The sequence below is a fragment of the Vulpes lagopus genome, chromosome 6 (genome assembly GCF_018345385.1).
Source record: "Vulpes lagopus strain Blue_001 chromosome 6, ASM1834538v1, whole genome shotgun sequence".
Taxonomy (NCBI): domain Eukaryota; kingdom Metazoa; phylum Chordata; class Mammalia; order Carnivora; family Canidae; genus Vulpes; species Vulpes lagopus.
This window is the reverse complement of record NC_054829.1, coordinates 36,838,149-36,862,313: the sequence shown is the minus strand read 5'-3', so window position 1 is coordinate 36,862,313 and position 24,165 is coordinate 36,838,149. Positions and strand designations below refer to the sequence as shown.

General features: G+C 35.9%; 1 protein-coding gene across 1 annotated transcript in view; it reads left to right on the top strand.

Annotated features, from left to right (window-relative positions):
* The window catches only part of HIF1A (hypoxia inducible factor 1 subunit alpha), a 42,141-nt gene extending 28,351 nt beyond the window's left edge, over nt 1-13,790 (top strand). Inside the window, exons 7-15 of the mRNA XM_041759111.1 lie at nt 2,070-2,176; nt 3,516-3,663; nt 5,422-5,642; nt 6,316-6,602; nt 7,864-7,986; nt 8,113-8,537; nt 11,107-11,215; nt 11,855-11,981; nt 12,467-13,790. Coding sequence (XP_041615045.1) covers nt 2,070-2,176; nt 3,516-3,663; nt 5,422-5,642; nt 6,316-6,602; nt 7,864-7,986; nt 8,113-8,537; nt 11,107-11,215; nt 11,855-11,981; nt 12,467-12,618 — 1,699 coding nt within the window. The 3' untranslated portion in view covers nt 12,619-13,790. The remainder of the gene's footprint in view (nt 1-2,069; nt 2,177-3,515; nt 3,664-5,421; nt 5,643-6,315; nt 6,603-7,863; nt 7,987-8,112; nt 8,538-11,106; nt 11,216-11,854; nt 11,982-12,466) is intronic.
* Nucleotides 13,791-24,165: the final 10,375 nt, after the last annotated feature.

The window sequence follows — 24,165 nt, the reverse complement described above, 5'->3', positions numbered from 1 at the left end:
AGGCCCTCATTAATCTGGTTACTTCTCTAAACTCATCTCCCCTTCATCCACTAACCACATGAATCCTTCTTATTTATACGGTGTTAAGCTCATCTCTGCTTTGCTTCTGGTATACCTTCTTCCTGAAATGGTTTTGCTCTCTCTGTTTCTCATGTCTGTTCAACTCCCTAAGTCTCCTTTCACTCTCCTAAAATCCTAAAACGTCCCTCAGCCAACCATTTCTTCTGGATAAGGGTGGTTCCTCTGATTCCTGCAACAGATTCTTGTCACTACACTTACCACATTATTTCATGAGTAGTATGGTAAGTGTTCCAGAAGATTAGCTACATGTTGAGTTTTGACCTGGCATTTTCATACCTAGAACAGTACCAGACACACTCAGGCATATAACGATTTAAATAATGGAAATTTTTATTAATTCCATGGGAATTTCACTTAAGTAACCAATATAAAACCAATTAAAATTATTTTTAAAGTATAATTTAAAGAAACAGGACTATTTTTAAAAATCGTGGTTTCCTTTTGTAATGCTGCCACCTAGTGCAGATGTGTTTAGGGATATCCATTTGTAAAGAAGCTTGGATTTTAGCTTGGTTTCGTTTGATTTTTTATAAACCACTTTCTATTACCTTACCTGTTTTTATTTTGGAATAAACTGTATGGCAGATCTTGCCTTAAAGTGTGACAACACAAACAGTATTCCTTTTATACATTTTTTAGACAGGTATCTTCCCTCTGTGTTTTTTGTAGTTGTGTTTTTGGACACAGTACATTAAGTAACTTTTGCTTACACCTCAGGAAGTCTTTTGAAGTCTAAAAATGAGAAATTGAAAAGTTGAACTCATGTTTTGCTCTTAGAAAGAAGAGAGTATTTCTGTTTAGTGTGGTACTAAGAAGAAAGCATTCTCTTTCACATGAAATGGGTCCCATTTCAGAGTGTGATTATAGAAAGTAGTAAGATCTAATAATATCTGTCCTAAAAGAGTTGCCTGGAAATCAGAAGGGGTAACTGAATTATTTTCTAGTCCATTTTCAGTTTGATATCATTTTTTCATCTGAAATGAATTCCTATATTTTTATGTAATTAAAAAAACTAAATACAAGAGCATCTTCTAAAACCTACATAATATGTATTTCTTAAGTTCCCATTTAATGTAGATAGTCTTTGGTTGGTGATATTAAAATTCTGTAATAGATATTGATTCCCCTAAAGTGAAGCCTTGTCTAGGGCACTGTTAAATAAAGAATCTGGTTTTATGGTAAATTAATACTATGGATATAATCTTATATTTCATTTTTTTTTCTTTTTTTTTTTATTTATGATAGAGAGAGGCAGAGACACAGGCAGAGGGAGAAGCAGGCTCCATGCACTGGGAGCCTGATGTGGGATTTGATCCCGGGTCTCCAGGATCGCGCCCTGGGCCAAAGGCAGGCACCAAACCGCTGCGCCACCCAGGGATCCCTAATCTTATATTTCAAATTAAATGTCAGTGACTACCTTTATAACTTTTATCACTTAATTTAGCAGTACTTCCTATCTAGTCATGAATCCCTTGTCTTGTTACTGAAAGTAAGTACAATAAATGTGATTAAGAATAGGGAGTGCCTGGGTGACACAGTCACTTTGAGTATCTAACTCTTGGCTTTAGCTCAGGTCATGATCTCAGAGTTGTGGGATCCAGCCCCACGTTGGGCTCTGCGCTTAGCATGGAGTCTGCTTGAGATGTCTCTCCCTCTCCCTCTCCCTCTGCCTTTGCCCCTCCCTCCTGGCACCCTCTCTCTGAAGTAAATAAATAAATCTTTTTAAAAAGTAGGTAACAAGTTTGGGTGAAGGGGATAAAAAGGTCAAGTAGCAGGATGACTCCAGAACTTACAGAAATGCATGGTGCTGTATTTAGTTAACTGTAGAGTTACCAAAGGTGAGATTTAACTTATTCTAAGCAAAGAAGGATGCTCTTTATTTTTGAAAATCCACTTGTCTGTAGGATTAATCCATATCAGTTACTTTGGAGAAGCAAAGTCTTTATCATTTAGTTTATTTTTTTTCTCTTATATTTTTTACTTAACAGAATTACTGAATTGATGGGATATGAGCCAGAAGAACTTTTGGGCCGCTCAATATATGAATATTATCATGCTTTGGACTCTGACCATCTGACCAAAACTCATCATGATAGTAAGTACAGTGGAAGAACTACAGATATTCTAATTATTTAACTCTTACAATCTCTTTACTGTTTAGACAGATATCTAACTTTTTGGTTAAAATTAACCAGTCTTCCTAAATTTTTTTTTTTTTTTTAAAGTTTGGGGCTTGAACTCACAAACCTGAGATCAAGACCTGAGCTGATAAAAATAAAAAAATAAAAAAATAAATTAAAAAAAAAGACCTGAGCTGAGATCAGGAGTCAAATGCTTAACCAACTGAGCCACCCAGGTGCCTATCCTAGACTAAATGTCTTAATAGTATTCTTCATTAGGAATCTTGACCATTAAATCTTGTTTTGTGTTTGTTGTAACCAAAACTAATTAAAGTAGAATCATTTAATAATATGTAAAACTAACTTGGTATTTTAAATACAAAGACTAAAAAAAGGTTATAGAATATTATAGCATCATTTTTAGGATTTGTAATAAAGTATTCAAACCAGTTGTTGGCACATGGAAGGCACTCAGAAAGTAACTGTTCAGTGACTCAGTGAATGTGAAGGTGATCAGTGCAAGTGGTAACAGGTACCTGTGACAGAAGATAAAATTCGCCATTTTACTTGTTAATGTTATTTAAAGATCCATAGTAAGTAAGACTTTGAAATCTCACTTGCCCATTTAATCTGTACCTAACATGACTTCCCAATGTGATTGGGTATATTTGAGTGTCAACTGAGTTAGTACGATTAGCCTTGAATGTAGAATGAGCCCAAATCAGCAGTCAGGGCCCCTAGTACTCATGGTAATGTCCTCATTACTATTTAACTAGTATTTTCTTCCAAATCAGTAATAGATTAAAATTGCCTAAATTGCCAAAAGATTTTTAGTATGAAAAAAAAAAGATTTTTAGTATGATATCAGTTGAGATTCAAAAATGCTTGCACAGCTATTTGAAACATTGTTAATTCTCTGGAAACCTCAGTAGAAATTTAAGAAAATATAGCAGTGCCACTTGCTCAAATGCTCTCTATAGAATCAAGATTACTCATTCTCTAGTCTTTCTGATACTTTCAACATACAAGTTGTTAAAGGAATTTTAGTGCTGTCCCTCATTTCTAGCTTTCATTTTATTTAAAATGAAGATTGGCAGGAAAGGAGTTTATTTTGGAGGTTAGAAGAATGAAATGCATATATTTTTGGCTATACTGGGGCTTTTTCTCTATCACTTTAAACAGTTACAACTGGTTCCCTTAAAATAAACATATCTCTTCTTTTCTAAAATAATGGCCAGCATTCAGCATGCATTCATTTGATTGAAAATTCAAAGTTATTTTCTCTGCGTGATTCTTTCTCCTTTCCACTCCTAGTGTTTACTAAAGGACAAGTCACCACAGGACAGTACAGGATGCTTGCCAAAAGAGGTGGTTATGTCTGGGTTGAAACTCAAGCAACTGTCATATATAACACTAAGAACTCTCAACCACAGTGCATTGTATGTGTAAATTATGTTGTGAGGTAAGCTTGGAATGTAAATATTTTGGGGGAGCAAGTAGTAACTTTTTTGGATAATCATTTTTTATAGGAGAAGAAGATTATAAATGTTAACTGTATTTTGTTTTCATATTTCTGCCTAATTATGGTTTTTAGTACTCTGACTTGAGTGTGTGGGCCAGCTATTCTACAGTAGCCATCTATTCGCATCCTTTTCACTCCCATTTTTAAAAAGACCTTGAAAAAACTCCAGATCTCCTATTGGATTAGTTTTAGTCGTGTATCTATCAGCATATACTATCTCAGGTAGCTATGTTATTTTTGTAGGAAGAATACTGGCCTTGGAATAGTTAGGTTTATGTCATAGCTCTTTCACTCATTAGCTCCAGGACCTTGGGAAATTCTCATTTCTTTGCATTTCACCCATATAGAAGAGATGATAATACTTAGCTCAAAAGGTTGTAAAGAGCATTAGATGAAATCCTATATGAAATGACTGTAAAATGCTGTATAATGTCCATGGCTCTTGTATATTCATGAACTTTTCTTTTAGTTTACTGACTTGTGAATATTATTGGTCTCATAAACTAATCTTTCATTTGATCTACTTTAGCAGGTGACTACCCCCTTCTAGTCCATCTTCTAAATTACCACCATGCTGAGTTTTCTTGCATGGATATCTGATCATCTAATTTTCCTTAGAATTATTTTAAAGATCTTTTCATCATTCCCAAGATAAACCATGGCTTACTTGCATTGCATCATTTCTTGTCATTTTCTATACTCACATGCTTTCACAGATTCCATCCTCTTTCTAAAATCTGTGGCCACCTGTCTTTGGAAGACTTTGGTAATTTGTTTTTATTTTTTGCCACTTCTGACACTGTCCTTAAATGTTGCTATTGTAGTTTTGCCATACTTTAATGTTTTAATATTAGTGCCGAAGAGTTCTTTCATGACTTTCCTATTATATAAGATTCATACACTTGGAATGTCCTGCTTTTCCCCATTACCCATCTGCCAAAAACTAGTTGAGCCAGAGTTTCAGCTTTTGGCTTCTCTGTGAAGCAGATTTTCTGTATTTCAGCAGTTACCGTTTTGTTTTTTAATTGTTTGCACATCTACTTTCACACTGGGTTATAAACTTCTGAGGGCAAAGGTTATGTGTTTTAAGCTTTGTATCCTTGGTTCATTTCACTTAGTAAACACTTAAATATTTATTGATTAAAGGGACAATAAAACTTACGTTTAAGCCAAACACAAAGATGGATCTGTTGTTCATCATTCCTCTTCAATGCTATCCTGCAGGTGTTATCAACAGTATCATTTTTTCTTGGCATCAAGGAAAATATGGCACCCTTCTTAGAAAGACCTTGGTTGTTTATCTATATATCTTTTTATTTTAGGACCATCTTTAGGTCATACCTCATACATCAGTCTCAAAGAGTTCTTTTGTGTTGGTTTTATTACATGTGTAAATCAGCATAAAAATTGTGAAGATCTGTTTGTATCCTTCATGTACTTGACTATTACATTTCTTTGTCACCATCACTCTTCCCAAAGGGATATCTGAAGTTCTTGAATTTTTAGAGGTCTTTATTTCATATTGCTATTTTATACCCTGAATGTAACCAGGTATGCATGAGAGATTAGTATAAAGCATCTTAAAATGTTCCTTTTCATAAAGCAGAATTTTAAGAGACAGGTTATTTCAGTCACCCCCACCCCCACCCTATTGTGTCAATGTTCATTTAAGAACTACTAATCTCTCTTTTTTGACAGTGGTATTATTCAGCACGACTTGATTTTCTCCCTTCAACAAACAGAATGTGTCCTCAAACCAGTTGAATCTTCAGATATGAAAATGACTCAGCTATTCACCAAAGTTGAATCAGAAGATACAAGTAGTCTCTTTGATAAGCTTAAGAAGGAACCTGATGCTTTAACTTTGCTGGCCCCAGCTGCTGGAGACACAATCATATCTTTAGATTTCGGCAGCAATGGTGGGTCTTTACTTATTGTTTCGATTGCCTAAAAACTCTATCTGTTGCTGCAAGCCCATTTTAACTAAACTTGGACATGTTATTGTTGGTAATCATGTGAATGTTGTAGTCTTACATATTTTGTTTTTCAATGTCTTTTTCAAAGTATTAGCTTAAATATGTTTGCCCCTGCAATTTCTAAGCATTCCTGCTTCTGTGTCATTGTTGTAAGTTGTGCTTCAAAGGGTTCTTAGGTCTTTCTTTTTCCTACTTGAATGTTTCTCAGCTACTCTTATTTCTATATCCTGTTGCCATATTTTCTCCACAGTGTAAAAGTTATATTGCAGTAGGTGTAGTTCATTAAAGGATAATCAGTCATACCATAATATCAGGCACTGAAAATGAAAATTGTAATTTCAAAGTTGGTTAAATTTTAATGAATAGAAGGTATGAAAAGGTTGGAATTACAGGGGATTTTTATGCCATAAATATAATAGGACCTGTCAACAGTAGATTGGAAAGACAACTCAGACTTAATGATTATACCATAATATCTGTAAACTTTCTGATTAAGGAAAATTTGGTAACACTCTTGTTTGAGTGAATTAGACCTTTTGTAAAAGGGGACATATAATTCCCTATATGTTAAAATCTAGCCATTCTTTAAATTGATTAATAATTTTTTCCCCTATAGACACAGAAACTGATGACCAACAACTTGAGGAAGTTCCGTTGTATAATGATGTAATGCTCCCCTCATCCAACGAAAAATTACAGAATATAAATTTGGCAATGTCTCCATTACCTGCTTCTGAAACTCCAAAGCCACTTCGAAGTAGTGCTGACCCGGCACTCAATCAAGAAGTTGCGTTAAAATTAGAGCCAAATCCAGAGTCACTGGAACTTTCTTTTACTATGCCCCAGATTCAAGATCAGCCAGCTAGTCCTTCTGATGGAAGCACTAGACAAAGTTCACCTGAGGTAGGTGTCATGATCTAAGAAGAGGATAACTTTCATATTTTAATTTTAGGAATGTATTTATAAAATGAATACAAAAAAGTCTTGAATTTAGACATCCACAGAGAACAATGTGTGTGCCTGTAATTGCTACCCTCAAAGGTATATTACCCTATGAGTTGGAGAACTGTCAAGTAGCAAAAGGCTTATTTTAACTAAGCTTTTTAAAAGCGAAGGGACCCTAAGCTATTTGCCTAATTTAGCCCAATTTCCATCACTGTTTTGAAATCCTAGATAAGTATAATATGAAAATACCAAGTCTTAAACAGAGTAAATACCTAGTAACTATTTTTTACTCAAGTTCTGTCTTGATAATAGTTTTTCTATAAACACATTGAAAATAGTTTTTAAGGGTTAGGCTGAGGCCAAGACTAAAGATGTCACATAGGGCTTTATTTCTAAATCTAGAATGATTCCATTTCAGAGCTTACTATGTCAAAAAATATGCTCAGGAATAGTAAGGCAACTCAGACTTGAATATTATGACCCATGAGGCATAAGTAAGTCTTAATAAGTGGTGAATAATTTTACATGAAATATTTATCAGTTCAAACTGGTGAGCTAAGAGTAGGAGATTTGACATCTCACAGCCTTCTGGAAAATACAGTCTGTGCTGTAGTTGCTCAGCTTACCCAGCATAAAATTCTATTGATTTATTTTGTTTTTTTTATCTAACAAAAGTAAATCTAACAAATGTTAAAATGAAGAAAGCAAAAGCTTATGCTTAGACTATGTAGTTACAGGTGACTGGTTAGAATCTTGCTTGGAACCCCTAAAATAGTACTATATTCATTAAGGTGAATGTAAGTAAAAGAACTTACGTCCTCACCCCTACCCCACCCCCGAAACATGTGAGATTTTTAGGTACATCATCACGGAAGTTTGGCCTCTCAGGATAAAGGTAGATTCCAGTGAGTATATCATATCTAGTTATTGGCCAATTAGGTACCATGTGGGAGTTGAATTAGTAGATGAGTTTTATTCTTCAGAAGAAGCAGATGAATGTATCTTTTAGTCCTAATTTCATAAATGATGTTGTTACATAGAAATGTATAGTTATAAATGCAAGCTCTGAAGTTTAACTTGTCACTAGTTAGATAAAATGTGATAGAAGAAATGGACTTTGTTGTGTATTCTCTGAGGTCTGGCTTGAGAATTCTAACAACTAACAAAATATATGTAGGTTTCCTCAGGGAAAAGTAAACACATTGAATTCCTTTTACAGCCCAACAGTCCCAGTGAATATTGTTTTGATGTGGATAGTGATATGGTCAATGAATTTAAGCTTGAATTGGTAGAGAAACTTTTTGCTGAAGACACAGAAGCAAAGAATCCATTTTCCACCCAGGTATATGAACTTGTTTATTATATTTTCTATTAAATTTTATTAATTTTTAGCTTGAAGTGATTTTGGGGTTGTTTTTCTTTTATACGATGTGGCCATTGTAAAACTCATGTATTTGTTGCTTTAAAGGACACTGATTTAGACTTGGAGATGTTAGCTCCTTATATCCCAATGGATGATGACTTCCAGTTACGTTCCTTCGATCAGTTGTCACCACTGGAAAGCAGTTCTACAAGTCCTCAAAGTGCGAGCACAATTACAGTATTCCAGCCGACTCCAATGCAAGAACCTCCTCTTACTACTACCAGTACCACTGCTACCACTGATGAATTAAAAACAGTGACAAAAGATGGCATAGAAGACATTAAAATATTGATTGCAGCTCCATCTCCTACCCATGTACCTAAAGTAACTACTAGTGCCACAACATCACCATACAGTGATACTGGAAGTCGGACAGCCTCACCAAACAGAGCAGGAAAAGGAGTAATAGAACAGACGGAAAAATCTCATCCAAGAAGCCCTAACGTGTTATCTGTCACTTTGAGTCAAAGGTATTTATATATAACACTAACGTTACAGCTCTTTTATTAAAATGTATGTAGGGTTAATTATGTCTAAACATAACTAACTTTCTGGTAAATATGCTTTAAGAATATTAAATTGACATACAAATTCTGATAAAACAAGCACTCAAAAAAATGTTTCTAAATTAACTTATGTATTTATTTTCTTGAAAATAACCACATCACCTATCTAAATGTAGGAGGTAGGAGGGTCTTCCAGTACCTTTAAAAAATATAATATGGCCAATAAGTTTTTAAATGTACAAAAATTGGCCCAATTTCTTGTAGTTAAGTAAATTAGACTAGTTAACCATCTTCACTGTTTCTGTCTCTTTGAGTTATTTTAAAGCTTACTTGAATAAAAGACCTTCCAACTTAAGGGTATTTCCAATTCCCCATTTCAAATTGAGCCTGATAGTCTTCAATCCTCAGTATTTAATACAGGTATTTATTTACAAGCCTTCTTTTAAAATTTATGTATAATTGCTTTTATTTTTCATTACATATTTATAGAACGTTAGCTATATTATAGGTTAAATAAATGTTTAAAAGCTACAACAAGAATCTAAGCATGATTTATGATGTTGCTTTTACGGAGTTCGTTTGAGCAAATACCTTTATACCACCCAAATTTTAAGTTACAATTTCTATATATAATTTTTAAGTTGTATTTTTTTTATAAATTTATTTTTTATTGATGTTCAATTTGCCAACATATAGAATAACACCCAGTGCTCATCCCATCAAGTGCCCCCCTCAGTGCCCTTCACTCAGTCACCCCCACCCCCCGCCCACCTCCCCTTCAACCACCCCTAGTTCATTTCCCAGAGTTAGGAGTCTCTCATGTTCTGTTTCCCTCCCTGATATTTCCCACTCATTTTTTCTCCTTTCCCCTTTATTCCCTTTCACTATTTTTTATATTCCCCAAATGAATGAGACCATATAATGTTTGTCCTTCTCCAATTGACTTATTTCACTCAGTTCTATATGTAATTTATATAGTGGGATTTGACATTTTAAATTTGAGGCTGTAATCAGAGGAAACAAGTTTTAGCTAGTTGGTGGGGCAGTTTAAGGAGGAAAGCACTGCCATAACAAGAATTTATGGCCTTTTTCTTCTGCCCTTCATCACTATTTTTACCTAGAATGCTAGGAGGAACCTTTTTCCAGAACTAAGAAAAGATCTTGGGGCTTTAGATTAACAAAGAAGTGATTGCATTTACTTTACAAATTAGTATGTCACTAACTGACTGTAGACTCAGCTCTTTTAAGGCAGTGACAATGTCTTAGATGGTACTAATATTTAGTACAGTATGTAATTTGTATTACTTGCTCAGTAAATGGTTATTAGATGGATAGATGAATGACTATAGTTATAGAATTGGTAATGACTTTGAATTTACAATTTACTGTTAGTACAGAGGACTATGAGATGTTCAGTTCTCTGAACAGCTAACTACCTGTCAAAGCCAGTCTACCATATAGTCACTTTAGCAGTTTTTTTCCACATTAGTTCCAAAATAGTATATGCTACCACTTTTAAGAGATGAACTTACCTTGAAGAGCTCTATGAAGGCTTTTTTTTTATACTAATACTAAAGTGATATTTACATGACAGAGTTACGCTTCATAAAGATAATATATCTATATAGGAATTTTTATTTTTTTATTTTTATTTTTTTTATATATAGGAATTTTTAAACTTGCCTATCTATATAGTGAAGGTTTTATAGAATTTTTTAAAATACAAAACAAAACTGCATGTAGGAGAGCAATTTGAATAATGTATCATATGGGTAAGTGATATCCATATGGCATTCCAACTGCATGGAACAGAGCAAAGAGACATTGTGATTGTGTATGAGCTGGGGGGAGGAATTCTTGAAGAGACAAAATAGATGGTAATTCATTTGCCTGATGCAAAAACAGTTCTTCACTATTTAATATTAATTTAAATGCAGATAGTTCAGATTTGATAACCAGATCAATACTGAGGACAAAGTGGTTTAGTGGGAAAGATTACTGGGAAAGGAGTGGGTATTAGGAGATTTAGAATGTACTTGCATATCTGCACCTAACTAAGTAATTTGCTTAAAGCCCCGTTGAAAACAAGCTTCAGGTTTCTTATTTATAAAATGGGTGTTATATACCTCCTTTATCTTGGAGACTGGTGTGAGGCTAAAGTGAACTAATGAACATGCAGTGTTTTATAAATGAAAAAACACTATACAAATGTGAAATTACCTTGTATTACTATAGTCCCAAGAATATCTGTATATTATACTGAGTGGAATAAAGAGCCAATATTTCACTGTAACCTATAAAAATGTCAATTTAGTTGTGTTCAGATCTGTTTTATGAACAGGTAAATGCATATTTTAAGAAATTTTGTTTTAAAAATTGAGCTTTGACTTTTAAGATGATAAACTTAAGTAATCAGGAAAGTTCTTTTACATATAACATTATATTCCTTAATGTTGGCAAACAAGCATTATATATTTTCAAAAAAAAGTTAGATATTTTAAAAATAGTAATAAAGCAATCATATTTTTTTCAGAACTACCATTCCTGAGGAAGAACTAAATCCAAAGATACTAGCTTTGCAGAATGCACAGAGAAAGCGAAAAATAGAACATGACGGTTCACTTTTTCAAGCAGTAGGAATTGTAAGTGTGAGAATACATATTTGTTTTTCTGTTCTAGCTAATGTGCTATATATAATGTAAATTAATATATAGCTAATTCTTCATTTTTCCCAGATACAAAAATTATATTTTCAGAGGTTAAACAATATTTCTTTCACTTTGTATGTACTATTTCATAAAAATACATATAATGAGGGGCTCAGTCAGTTAAGTGTCGGCCTTCAGCTCAGGTCATAATCCCAGGGTCCTGGGATTGAGCCCCGTATCCGGCTCCCTGCTCAGCAGGGGTTCTGCTTCTCCCTCTCCTTCTGTTGCTCCCCTTGCTTGTGCTCTCTCTCTGTCACATAAATAAATGAAATATTTTTAAGAATACATTTAATGAATACATTCTTGTTGTAGACAGTAGTTAATGTTAAATCAGGGATGGTGTGATTCATACTGATATTTTCAGGTAATACTAACTGGAAAGCATTCAAAGAAACAATTGCCATAATGAGTGGCAAATGACTTTATCATAGTATATTAAGAGAAAGAAAAATAATTTAGGGCCGTATTTAAGAAATCTGCCTTTGTACTGTTATTAAATTTAACCTGACTTCAAAGTTGTTGATTTAAAAGAAATTCAACACAGTAAAACTGAAATAACTTTACTGTTTTTAGGGAACATTATTACAGCAGCCAGATGATCGTGCAACTACTACATCACTTTCTTGGAAACGCGTAAAAGGATGCAAGTCTAGTGAACAGAATGGAATGGAGCAAAAGACAATTATTTTAATACCTTCTGGTTAGTTTATTCTTTCTATCCTTCAACATTCCACAGAGAATTAAAATATATGAAACTTTATTTAGAAGCTTTACTCTCAGAGTCATTTTCATTCTTTAGCATCATTAAAAGTAAGGTAGCATTTTATCTGCTGGTCGTAACGCAGGAATAGCTATGTCAAGATGGAACTTTTAATTTTTAGAAATTACCTTTTACATATATCTGTCTCTGTGCTATCAATACTGAATAGAAGCTGAAAATTGTACATTTTTATGCCCTTTTCAAAATTGATTTATCACTCCGTTTGCCATCATTGTGTCCTTTAAATGCTGTGACAGCACCAGTAACACTTTATTGCACTTACCTATCTACATAGCTGTGGTTTTGCTCTATAGACTGAAAACCTAGAGCTTATTTGATTTTCCTGCAATACCTATAGCATAGTGAGTGTTCAAAATATTTGTTGATGAGGTGAACAAATATTTAGGCATGTCTTTGTTTTTCAGATTTAGCGTGTAGACTGCTGGGGCAATCAATGGATGAGAGTGGATTACCACAACTGACCAGTTATGATTGTGAAGTTAATGCTCCTATACAAGGCAGCAGAAACCTACTGCAGGGTGAAGAATTACTCAGAGCTTTGGATCAAGTTAACTGAGCTTTTTCATAATCTCATTCCTTTTTTTGGACACTGGTGGCTCATTACCTAAAGCAGTCTATTTATATTTTCTATATCTAATTTTAGAAGCCTGGCTACAATACTGCACAAACTTGGTTAAGTTCAGTCTTGATCCCCTTTCTACTTCATTTACATTAATGCTCTTTTTTAGTACATTCTTTAACGCCAGATCACAGACAGCACATTTTCACAGTTCCTTGGTATTTAAACCATTACATTGCAGTAGCGTCATTTTTAAAATGCACCTTTTTATTTATTTATTTTGGGCTAGGGAGTTTGTCCCTTATCGAATTATTTTTAATAAGATGCCAATATAATTTTTTTTAAGAAGGCAGTAACCTTTCATCATGATCAGTTTGAAAAATTTTTACTCAGTTTTTTCACATTTTACATAAACAATAATGATTTGCCAGCAGTACATGGTAGCCACAATTGCACAATATATTTTCTTAAGAAAATACCAGCAGTTACTCATGCAATATATTCTGCATTTATAAAACTAGTTTTTAAGAAGAAATTTTTTTTGGCCTATGAAATTGTTAAACCTGGAACATGACATTGTTGATCATATAATAATGATTCTTAAATGCTTGTATGGTTTATTATTTAAATGGGTAAAGCCATTTACATGATATAGAAAGATATGCATATATCTGGAAGGTATGTGACATTTATTTGGATAAAATTCTCAATTCAGAGAAATGATCTGATGTTTCTGTAGTCACTTTGCCAGCTCAAAAGAAAACAATACCCTATCTGTAGTTGTGGAAGTTTATGCTAATATTGTGTAATTGATATTAAACCTAAATGTTCTGCCCACCCTGTTGGTATAAAGATATTTTGAGCAGATTGTGAATAAGAAAAAAAAATCATGCTTTGTTAGCAAAATTGCCTAGTATGTTAATTTGCTCAAAATTTGATGTTTGGTTTTTATGCACTTTGTCGCTATTAACATCCTTCTGTTTTCATGTAGATTTCAATAATTGAGTAATTTTAGAAGCATTATTTTAGAAATATATAGTTGTCACCGTAAACATCTTGTTTTTCTATGTGCATTGTACAAATTTTTCATTCCTTTTGCTTTTTGTGGTTGGATCTAACACTAACTGTATTGTTTTGTTACATCAAATAAACATCTTCTGTGGACCAGGCCCCCTTTGATCAGCTTTTATATTAAAAATATTTGCTTCAATGCCTCCAACTCATGAAACTGATTACCAATAATTTAATTATTTTATGAAAGTTATACATCAGTGATTATTTCTACATTTTATTGCCATCACTTTAATGTATATTGTCCCTAAATGTCATGTTAAGTATTAAGTAAAATATTCCACTGTAAAAAATACGCCTTTAGAAAAGAAACTTATCATTTATAAATTTGTGAACCTACTAAAGTAAAGCAGAATTTAATGCTTTAATCCCAGGTGAATGAGATGAGTGAAGCAAATCCTGAACATTATAGTTACATAATGTTGTAAGGGCCACAAGATTTCCAATTTATTCCCATTTCATAGATAAAAATATGTAGACCTCAAATGATAATCGACTTCTCCAAGTCTTCAAGGTAGTAAATGGTACCCCAAAGATTTAAACTTAGGTCTTCTGACTCTAATATGAAATTAGAACAAACCTTGCATTTTTTTTAAATGATACTGTATATATTTTTAAAATCGCTTTATTCAATTTTTTTCTGTATTTTGTTTATGGAATAGTTCTATTTCTTTTATGATTATAAAAGTAATACATTCTCACTTAAAAAAAAGTTTAGCACAAAAAGATTAAAAACCCCCGTGAACCTCTGCATCTAGAAGTAACAGCAAATGATTTTTATGGACAAATTACATAGGCAGTGCCAGAGCCTTAGGTCCTGTAACCTGATGTTACAAGAACAAAATATCCTGGACAAAATGAACTAAGCCCCAGATCTTAGGTGGCTGTTTTTCTCTAAGACTGAAGAAAATGTTATTACAATTACATGAAAATTTGGGAACAAAAATTATAATACGAAGACTTACTCCAAGATTTGGGGGGCACATGTATAGTTCACTGTAAATACTATAATCCAAAGTATGTCTGTATTTCATTACAGATAGTATAGAGATGGCATTTCAGAATAACATAGTTGCATAATATTTTCAGCTCAAAATACCAAAAATTCTGCTTATTTTGGTAGCAAATTAGCTTTAGTTGAAAACTAGTATATGTTTAGTTTTCAAATATCAATAAGTATAAGTGATCAGATTATGTAATGATCAGGAGTCAGAAAATGGCTTGTAAGAGCAGTGATTTAAAAGAGGAAGTCACTTTAAAGAACAGCAGAACTGGAAGAAAACAAGTACCCACGTCTTGGTCATTCAGAAAACAACCCTCCCTGGAGTCCTTGAACCTGTTGGAAATAGCACAACTAGCCCTTCATTCCCAACATTGTGACCTCTGAGACTGTCACTTATTTCTTTATAATGCGTTTCTCTGAAGTATACTCTAGCAGCTAGAATTCTATAATAGCTCTTCTTCCTATGCATGCCTATACTTCGCCGGTTCTCTGGTGCTGTTGTGAGCGAATGACCACAGTATTATTTTCACAGCTGAAGAAAGTATAGCAGAGCAGTTAGTATAGTTTGCTCTTTTGTTCTAGGCCTCACTTTTAACTTTGGGACCAAAAAGTGTCACAGAGAGCTTACCACAACTTAGTACAATGGCATTTAGATTAGGAGTTAAAACGAATCTGGTATCTCTTCGGTATTATATGCTAGACTTTGTGCTAAGCATTTTACATGTTATCTCACAAAAAAACCCTAGGAGTTAATATTTATATCACATTTATACATAAGAAAACATATACCTTGGAGAGGTAGCTCAAGGTTCAAAGCGTTTGAGCTGGCCATAAGTGACTCCATAGCCCATGGTGCTGAACGCCGCAGCCTGCTAGCCAGTTAAGTAACACATACTCTTTTCCCTTTTAACTGTTTAAATAGCAAACAAGAGAAAGCAATAGGGTGAAGGTAATGAAGTCATAGAGAACACTGAGGGGGTGTCCTAAGTGAGAAATGGTAAGACACAAATGAAAATGAGTAAAAATGGTGTTCTAAAGTGCTATCAAATTTTGCATTTGAACGAGAGATTTGGATGTCTGGTGATGGAGACATTAACAGATAAGTGAGGTGATGTATGGAAAGCTCGTTACTGAACTAGAAAAAGTATATCATTGATACAGTTCTCCCTGAGCTGTTTGGCTTAATGGCATAATAGACACGTTTATTTAATTTTTTTTAAGTTTGTATAACTTTGCAATTAGCACTCCAAATAGCTCTTATTGCCTACAACCTCTAAAATACAGAAAATATGAGCTTAAAGTTACTGGCTTTGCATAAATGTAAACATTTAGATTCTACAAGTTCTTATTTCCAATGTAGCAACGAAAAACAAGGTGCAAAGAATGTGGCCTCTTTTTTTTTTCTTTTTGGTTAAGTAAGACCTTTGCCAACATGTTGCCAACTGGAACCAACAAAAGTGTAAAGAAAATCTTTAACTCAGGTGTTTGTTTTGTTTTTAGGTCTGCCACTAACCCCTTCACTCCTATTTCATCCCTTAAAATAGCGCAGAACCTGTTGTCCCAGATCATTTTACAGATCGTGGTTTGATCTGTAGAATTTGATACGAAATAGTCTCCCTGTAATATAAAAGCTATACCTATCACAAACCCTCCTATCAAACGCCTTCTGGAGCTTTGTGGTATTCATACCTTTCATTTGGACATAATTTTCTTACCTGTAGTGGACGGTTTTATCCAAGACGCTGCCCAGACACCCGATCTCCTTGTACTATTTAATTTCTTTTATTCCCATGTCTCGGCTCCATTGCGGGACGGAGAGGAAAGACAGGTGCCTGAGAGCAGCGCTGACCAGATAGATCCTCGGCGGGGAAAAGAACAGGGATGCGTAGAGGACCGGCCACCCCTTGGATCCCCGGTGCCGCCGGTTCTACATGATGAGGATGCGAAACACCAGCCTCTGGGAGAAACTTCCCCAAACCCCGCCCGCCGCGCTGCAGGCCACGCCCCGGTACGTGCTCGGGCGCAGCACCGCAGCCCCGGCCCCGGCTCCGGGCTCCCAGGCCGGGTCCGCTCCGCCTACGTGTTAGAGCTCATGCGGGAGGCGCGGCCCCTCCCGGCCTCTAGCGGGGCCGGGCGGGTGCGCTCGCGGTCAGCAGTGCCCTTTGTCTTCCGTGATTTGTCTAATTCTGACGCCTGGCCCTTGCCCAAACTTTTTTTGGGGATGAAACGGTTGGGAGGTTCAGGAACTGACACTCGTGTTGCTGCGAACCTGTCTGCAGAATTCCCAAATACTTTGGGATGTGAAGCTGTGCTTTGTGGAATAGAAAAATATCTGAGGTCTCCTATCAGATGGGACCTTGGTTAACTATATAACAGATTTTAAAAATTAGTCATCTACTAATCTGATCAAAAATTAGAAGACTGTTTCGGTTATTTAAATATATTTCCCATAAGGCACTCAAAGATTTAGTTTATTTTAAATAAAGCACTTTGAGATATCCCTGATTAAGTAAATTGGAATGTTAGCTGCCCCAGGTGTTTTTTTGCTTTGTTTTGTGTTTTGTTTGTCGTGTTTTCTGAATGATGTGTGCCAGCATCCTATTGAGGCCACCTATTGAGAATCCTTTGGGAGAAAATAATCTTGTTGGAGGTGAGTTTATGGAATACGGAAAAGCTTGGGGCATTTAAGTTTAATCTTCTGTAATTGGTATCTTACGATTTTGCAGTTTGTAGTAAAAGTACAAAGAAAGGTATTGTTTAAAATAAATAACTTCATCTGTGCATATACACAGTTGTCAACATTTTACATTTTATTTTAAATTGTTTGCTTCAGGAAAATTCACTGTTCATGGCTTTTCAAACAGACTATCTGTGAAAGTAAGAGTCCATTTTTAAAAAGTGGAGTGTTTTAAATATTTTTTACTAATAAAAACTGATCTGTAGCCTCAATCATCTTGGGTGTTTGTATTTATTTAAGGAGATGCCATTTAAGGAGAGTGCTAACAACTCTTTTGGTCTTATGGATGCTTAATAATCATAAACTGGAAAAAAAATAATCATAAACTGGTGATTCTCCATAGAGCAGAACAGGCTAGGGGTTGTGGTGGGTGGTTGTAATGTTTATCACCATGGGCAATGCATTTTAAAAAGTTGAGAAACAGGGGGCACCTGGGTGGCTCAGTGGTTGAGCGTCTGCCTTGGGCTCGGGGTGTGATCCTGCGGTCTCAGGATGGAGTCTCATGTTGGGCTCCCTGCAGGGAGCCTGCTTCTCCCTCTGCCTGTGTCTCTGCCAATCTCTCTCTGTCTCTCATGAATAAATAAAACCTTAAACAAACAAATATTTCTAGATAATACTATTCTTTCAAACATTTTTTTCTTAATGGTTCTACACACAACTGCTATGACAAACATAGGAGCTCTGAACAGCTGAGGGGTAAACCATCATAGACTGTTTCCTGATTTCCCAGTCTGCTGGCAGAGTATTGAAAGCAAAAACATAAACACAAGTGAGTTATTAACACTACAAATTAGAAAGGAGCCAGCATAGCCTGGGTAGGTGCTATGGCTATTCCCAGGAAATTTGACGGCAAATATTTGCCATCTCTGTGAACTGCCATGTCAGTACACCTTTAGCTTCCTTACTTTACTTTTTTTTTTTTTTTAATCTTCTTGGTCATTTATGCATGTCTCCTCTCCTCTACTAAAGTTCTTAGTTCCTGCAAGCATGACTCTATATGATTCATCTTTGTTCCTTAAAACCTTCAACTCTGTTTGCACAAGGACAACTCACACATAATTAAAGGTAGTAGAAGATCTTAAGTGACAAAGGGACCAGAGAAGAATTATGATCAGAGAAAAAGAATGGGGGAAAGAGGACTATCTTCTAGTTCTTTCAGTGCAATCCATTCATTCAGTGAACAATTACTGAGAGTTGAGTGAGTCTAAGATGTTTGCTATATTCAGAATGTTTGTTTCCTCTCAACATTAGTATGTTGAAACCTAACCTCCCAGATGACAGTATTAGGAAGTGGGGCAGCTCTTCTAGCAATTCTAGTTGCTACAGTAGCATTATATGTTATAATGCCTTTCTCTGAAGTAGAACCCTAATACTATGAGAGTCAGCCATTTGCAACTGTAACAGGGTTCTCACTGGTCTCCAGAACTGTGAGGAATAAATGTTTGTTGTTTATGAGCTCCCCAGCTTATGGTATTTTTCTTCTAGCAGCTTGAACAAATGAGGACAATGTTATTCTAAGACCTGTGGGTGATAAATATTCCAGAATGTGGTGCCTACCATTAGCATTGTGGTTAATTCCCATTCTAAGAGCTACTCACACATTCAACTGTTAGTGGGCAAAACATGATTAAAGACTAGAGCATGTTTATTGGCCATTTAAGATGTTCTGAGTCACCATTACTTTTATTTTGATGAATTGTTTCTAGCTTGATAATTGTACCCAGACTATACTGCTTCCCACAGGAACCTCAAATTTGGCTTCTGTAAAACTGAGTGTGCTCCAAACGGTTCATCATATGCTCTCCAAATGTCTCCTCCTCCTGCATTCCCTGTTCAGTGAATGGCACCACACAGTCTCCCAAACCAGTCCTTAGAGATGGCTTGTCACTTACAACCTTATCCACTACATACAGTCTGACTCAGTTCTTTTCTTTCCTTAAATTTTCACTATGGAAACTTTGAACATGTACAAAAATAAAGAGAATGGTGTAATGATGCCCAAGACTCTGCTATTGGGTTCCCTGGGAAGTAGACTCTGAGATAGAGACAGCAAGTCATGTATTAGGGAGTGGTTTAAGGGACAGCATGAGAAAACAAACGGCAAAAAGCAGTAGGCAGAGGGAGAAACTGAGCTGAGATGCAGTCCCAGCAAAGATCTTCAGCAGCTTTATGTGGAGCTCTAGACCTGGGATAGTCCTTGAGAGTTGTTCCAAGTTAAGAGAGAGGGCTGGGGCCTTTACTCCCCTACTCTGCTCAGTTGGATGGGAGCGTTATGCCTTTAAATTCATCCTGAGGAAAATGACAGTATGAGGAGCTCCATGGACTTGCCCCCAAGTGAAACAACTACAACTGGCAAGAATTTATTTTTTATTTTTTAAAGATTTCACTCATTCATTCATGAGAGACAGACAGAGAGAGAGAGAGAGAGAGAGAGAGAGGCAGAGGGAGAAGCAGGCCCCATGCAAGGACCTTGATGTGGGACTGGATCCTGGGACTCCAGGATCACACCCTGGGCCGAAGGCAGGCGCCAAACAGCTGAGCCACCCAGGGATCCCAAAGAATTTTTTTTTTAAATACCATTTAAAGTTTCTTGAAATTGTCTGAAGAGAATACAGCAGATGAAGAAAATTTTAGTAATAAAATATACAAAATTTTGGTAAGAACATCAAGAGTCAGTGACACTTGAACCGTGACCAGCTGCCTCCCCTTCGCTGCTCAGTATGACAAAAGCTCAACTCCAGGTGGGTGTGGCTACAAAGGGCCCCATATTCTAGATCCCAGTGAAGAGCTATGGTATCTCTGTGGAAGGACCAGACTGCCAGGATTTCTCATTTTCTTTTTTTTCTTTCTTTTTTTTTTTTTTTCATTTTCTTTTACTTCATGTTGCAAAGGCTAAATTCCAGGCAAATGGACAAGCACAGTCAGGAAATTGGAAAGACTGGAAACTCATTTCTTCCTTTCAGACACTATTCATAGGACAGGCCATGAGTACTGGGACCCCAATTACTTTCACCCCAGCTCACATGTAAGCTGGGAGTTCCATGCCAGCAGAGACATCCTGAAAAGAACAGACCATTACTTCCTCCCAGAACTTGCTCCCAAAGCAGAGGTATCATCCTGAGAGAAGTGGGCCACTGTCCCTATCGCCAGCTCCGTAGCAGTGGCTCAGAGATTTTAGCCAGGAGGAGAGAAAGTCCATTAGAACAGAGAACTCAGAAGCTCTACCAGTAGAATGGACTTTATTTGGAAGAGTCTGAGAAGATTCAAACCCAAAGGTGCTCTTGGAAACAATGGATATTAATGGTAGTAAGTAATTAAGAGGAAGCTGGTAGCTCCATGGCAGCAACAAGTTAAACTGCAGACCAACTAATTTACTAGGGAAAGCCTGGGGAAGAGACACTTAAGAGAAGCCCTCTTGAGATCAGAACAAATCTTGAAGACTACCTTTGCAAAGGAGACTAAATGTAATTGGATTAGACTGTGGAGCAATTCATGCCCCCAGGACACTGTCAAAAGCAATGGAGCAATCAATAGGCAATTACTGGAGCCTCATGGCTGGATGTGATACCAACAGAGCCAGGCTCTTAGAGATCTGGAAAGGAGAGAGCCAAGGAAAGCCTTGCTAAAACAACTATCATCCCAGGCAACTGTGTGCATAGCTGGAGCTGTACCCTCTGAGTAACTACTTAAGAGGCTGCACCTCCTGGGAGAAATTGACTCCTATATCATATACACTAACAGTAATGTAAATATCTTAACAACAGGTACAGAGCCATACAATTGTGTTCTGGCTTCAATTAGTCTTGCACATTTGATGTATGACAGAAGTAACTTTATTTTTATCTATTTTTTTAGAAGTAACTTTAGATCATTAGGGAAAGGATGGACTATTCAATCAGAGGTGCTAGGAAATTACACATATGGAAAATACACATACATACACATATATGGTTATACGTAAGCAAAAAGTGAAACTGGATCCTTAACTCATACCATATACAGAAGTCATTTTTATTTTTTAGTTTTTTAAAAGATTTTATTCATTTATTCATGAGAGGCACACAGAGAGGCAGATACATAGGCAGAGGGAAAAGCAGCTCCAATCGGGAGCCCGATGCGGTACTCGGGCGGGGTCCCAGGACCCCGGGATCACAACCTGAGCCAAAGGCAGACGACACTCAACCACTGAGCCACCCAGACGCCCCTAGAAATCATTTTTAGATGGATATAGTGAATTAAAGGTGAAAGGCAATACTTTAAGACTTTTGGAATAAAATTGTAGCAGCAATGTTGGCAGTTCAACAAAGATTATACACCTCTTCCATAGACAAGATTTTTTTGTGAGGAAGAGGTTGCCCAGTTAGGGACAATGTTTCCCAGGTCTCTTGGCCTTGGGGTAGGATTATGTGAGTGACTTTTGGCCAACAGTATGTGGACTGAAATGGTGTACACCAGTGCTTCTCAAACCGTCTGTGGTAATGGACAATTTCTCTCCAATTTACTATAGACCAATACTTTTGTAAATGAAAATAGAGATAAATTGCCAGAAAACTGATATTTAAAAAGTCAAACCAAATGCAAGCCAGTTTTTTATTAGATATGATACACATAAAATTACTTTGTCAGATTGCTATTAAAAATTATAAATACTTATTCTTAATTTCTGTACTACTGAGTGATAGAGAGGTAATAGTTTGTGGACCAGCAGAAGTTAGCTTCACTTGAGTTCACATCACTTCTAGGCATGGCTCATAAAAATCTCTCATGCAATCTTTCACATTCTTTCTTGCCCTGTCTACAGACTAGATGTCTGTAGTCAGGGTAGCTTTGAAAACCAATGGTTGAAGACAGTAGAGGCTTCATCAGTCTGGGTCCCTGGATGACTTCTTGGAGCAGAACCCTTCCCACCTCATCCTGCCATGAATTGAACTTAATGTGAATAAAAATAATTTTCATTTGTGTTAAGCTACTAAGCATTTAAGTTGATTAAGTCACATTACCAGTATTACTTAACTAATAATGAAATATAGGGAACATTTTTATAGACAAAAGTCCTTATTGGAAAAGATTTAAAAATTGATTACACTAAAAAGAATCTTTGCACATCAAAAATCACCATAAGGTTAGTAAACAAAAACAAGTTAGAGTGGGGAATGATATTTATAACACATATACACCAGTTTTGTTTCAGAATATATAAGGTGATCCTATTAATCAATATGAAAAAGGCAAACAACCCCATTGAAACATGGACAAAATATATGAACAGCATTTCATAGTAGAGGGAGTAGGAAAAAATTAGAATTTAAGAAGATGCACAACCACATTAATAATTAGAGAACTTCCTGTTAAGACCACAATTTTATACCAAGTTTCTGAGATCATATGGCTGAATTTGGAACTGTCACACACTGAGAGTGAAGTGAAAATCAGTTCAACCACGCCTGAAAAACAATTTCACGTTATCTTTTAAAGTTTGTGTTTAAGATAAACAATGAGTAATTTTTAAATTTTATCTAAAATTCAATTTTAATTTGGCTTCATCTACTTTCTCTGGCTATCCTACAAGTAAGAGGAGCCATGTACAAGTGTTTATAGTAGCACTGTTCATAATAAAATCTAGGGCTCACCTAAATTTGCACAGAGGAAATAATCGATAAACTACGTATTCACACAACAGAATATTAGGCAGCAGTGAAAATGAATGAACTACAGCTATGAGTAGTAACATGAATAAATCTTAGAAACATTATTTAATGTAAAAAGTAATTTTAAAAAAAGAGTAATTCAGAGACCATATATTAGAAATTGGAAAAAAAAAAGTAAAGTTAAAAAAGGGAGTGGTGGTGCCTGGCTGGCTCGGTTGGAAAGCATGCTAGTCTTGATCTCTGGGCCATGGGCTCAAACCGTAAGTTGGGCATAGAACTTAAAAAAAATTGCAATACTATTTTCATAAAACTCAAAACCACCCACAACTAAACAATCTATTGTTTAGAGATCCATGCACATGTCATAAAAATACATACAAGAGAATGAGAAACAAAACAAGGTAGTTGTTACTAAGGTAGTGGTAGAGGCAGGGGACTAGTTTAGAGGAGTTCACAGATTAGTGTGACAGAGTTGGTAATGCTCCTGTCCCACACAGGTAGAAGGGACACAAATATTCACTTCATGGCTATGCTTCTTATCTCAGACAGGTTACATAAAGTTTTCTGTTTACATAAAAATATTACATAAAATTTTAAAAATAGATCAACAATCAGGAAAGTTGAGTTGAGCAGATCTACAGCCAGATCATCTAATGCTTTCTATTATATTGGGATGCCACTCCTACAGAATAAAAATAGCGTACCCTGCAATCTGAAAATGGTGCAAAGTACAAGCTACCACTCCCTATCTAGCTCCAGGGAGAAGCTAAGAGGTAAACGCTGACTTCTGTCATAGTGGGGTCACCTTAAAGGAAAGGGATAGTGAGAGTAAAGCCAATTTGCACAAGCCAGCCTAATGCAGACCTAAAATCCTTCTTGGGCTCACAAGAAACTTGAGATCAAAACCTCTTCAGTGAAGTTTAAAGGAGTGACCTTAGGTCTCTCTGTTAAGGAGAGCAGAGTAAGCAAAAAAAGAAAAAAAGGGGCGGGGGGGGGGGGTAGAAAACAGGCCCCCACGCATGCGCAGTAAGCAAAACCACGTTTCGCACGCGACCGGGTGGAGGCGGAGCTAACGAGGCCGGATA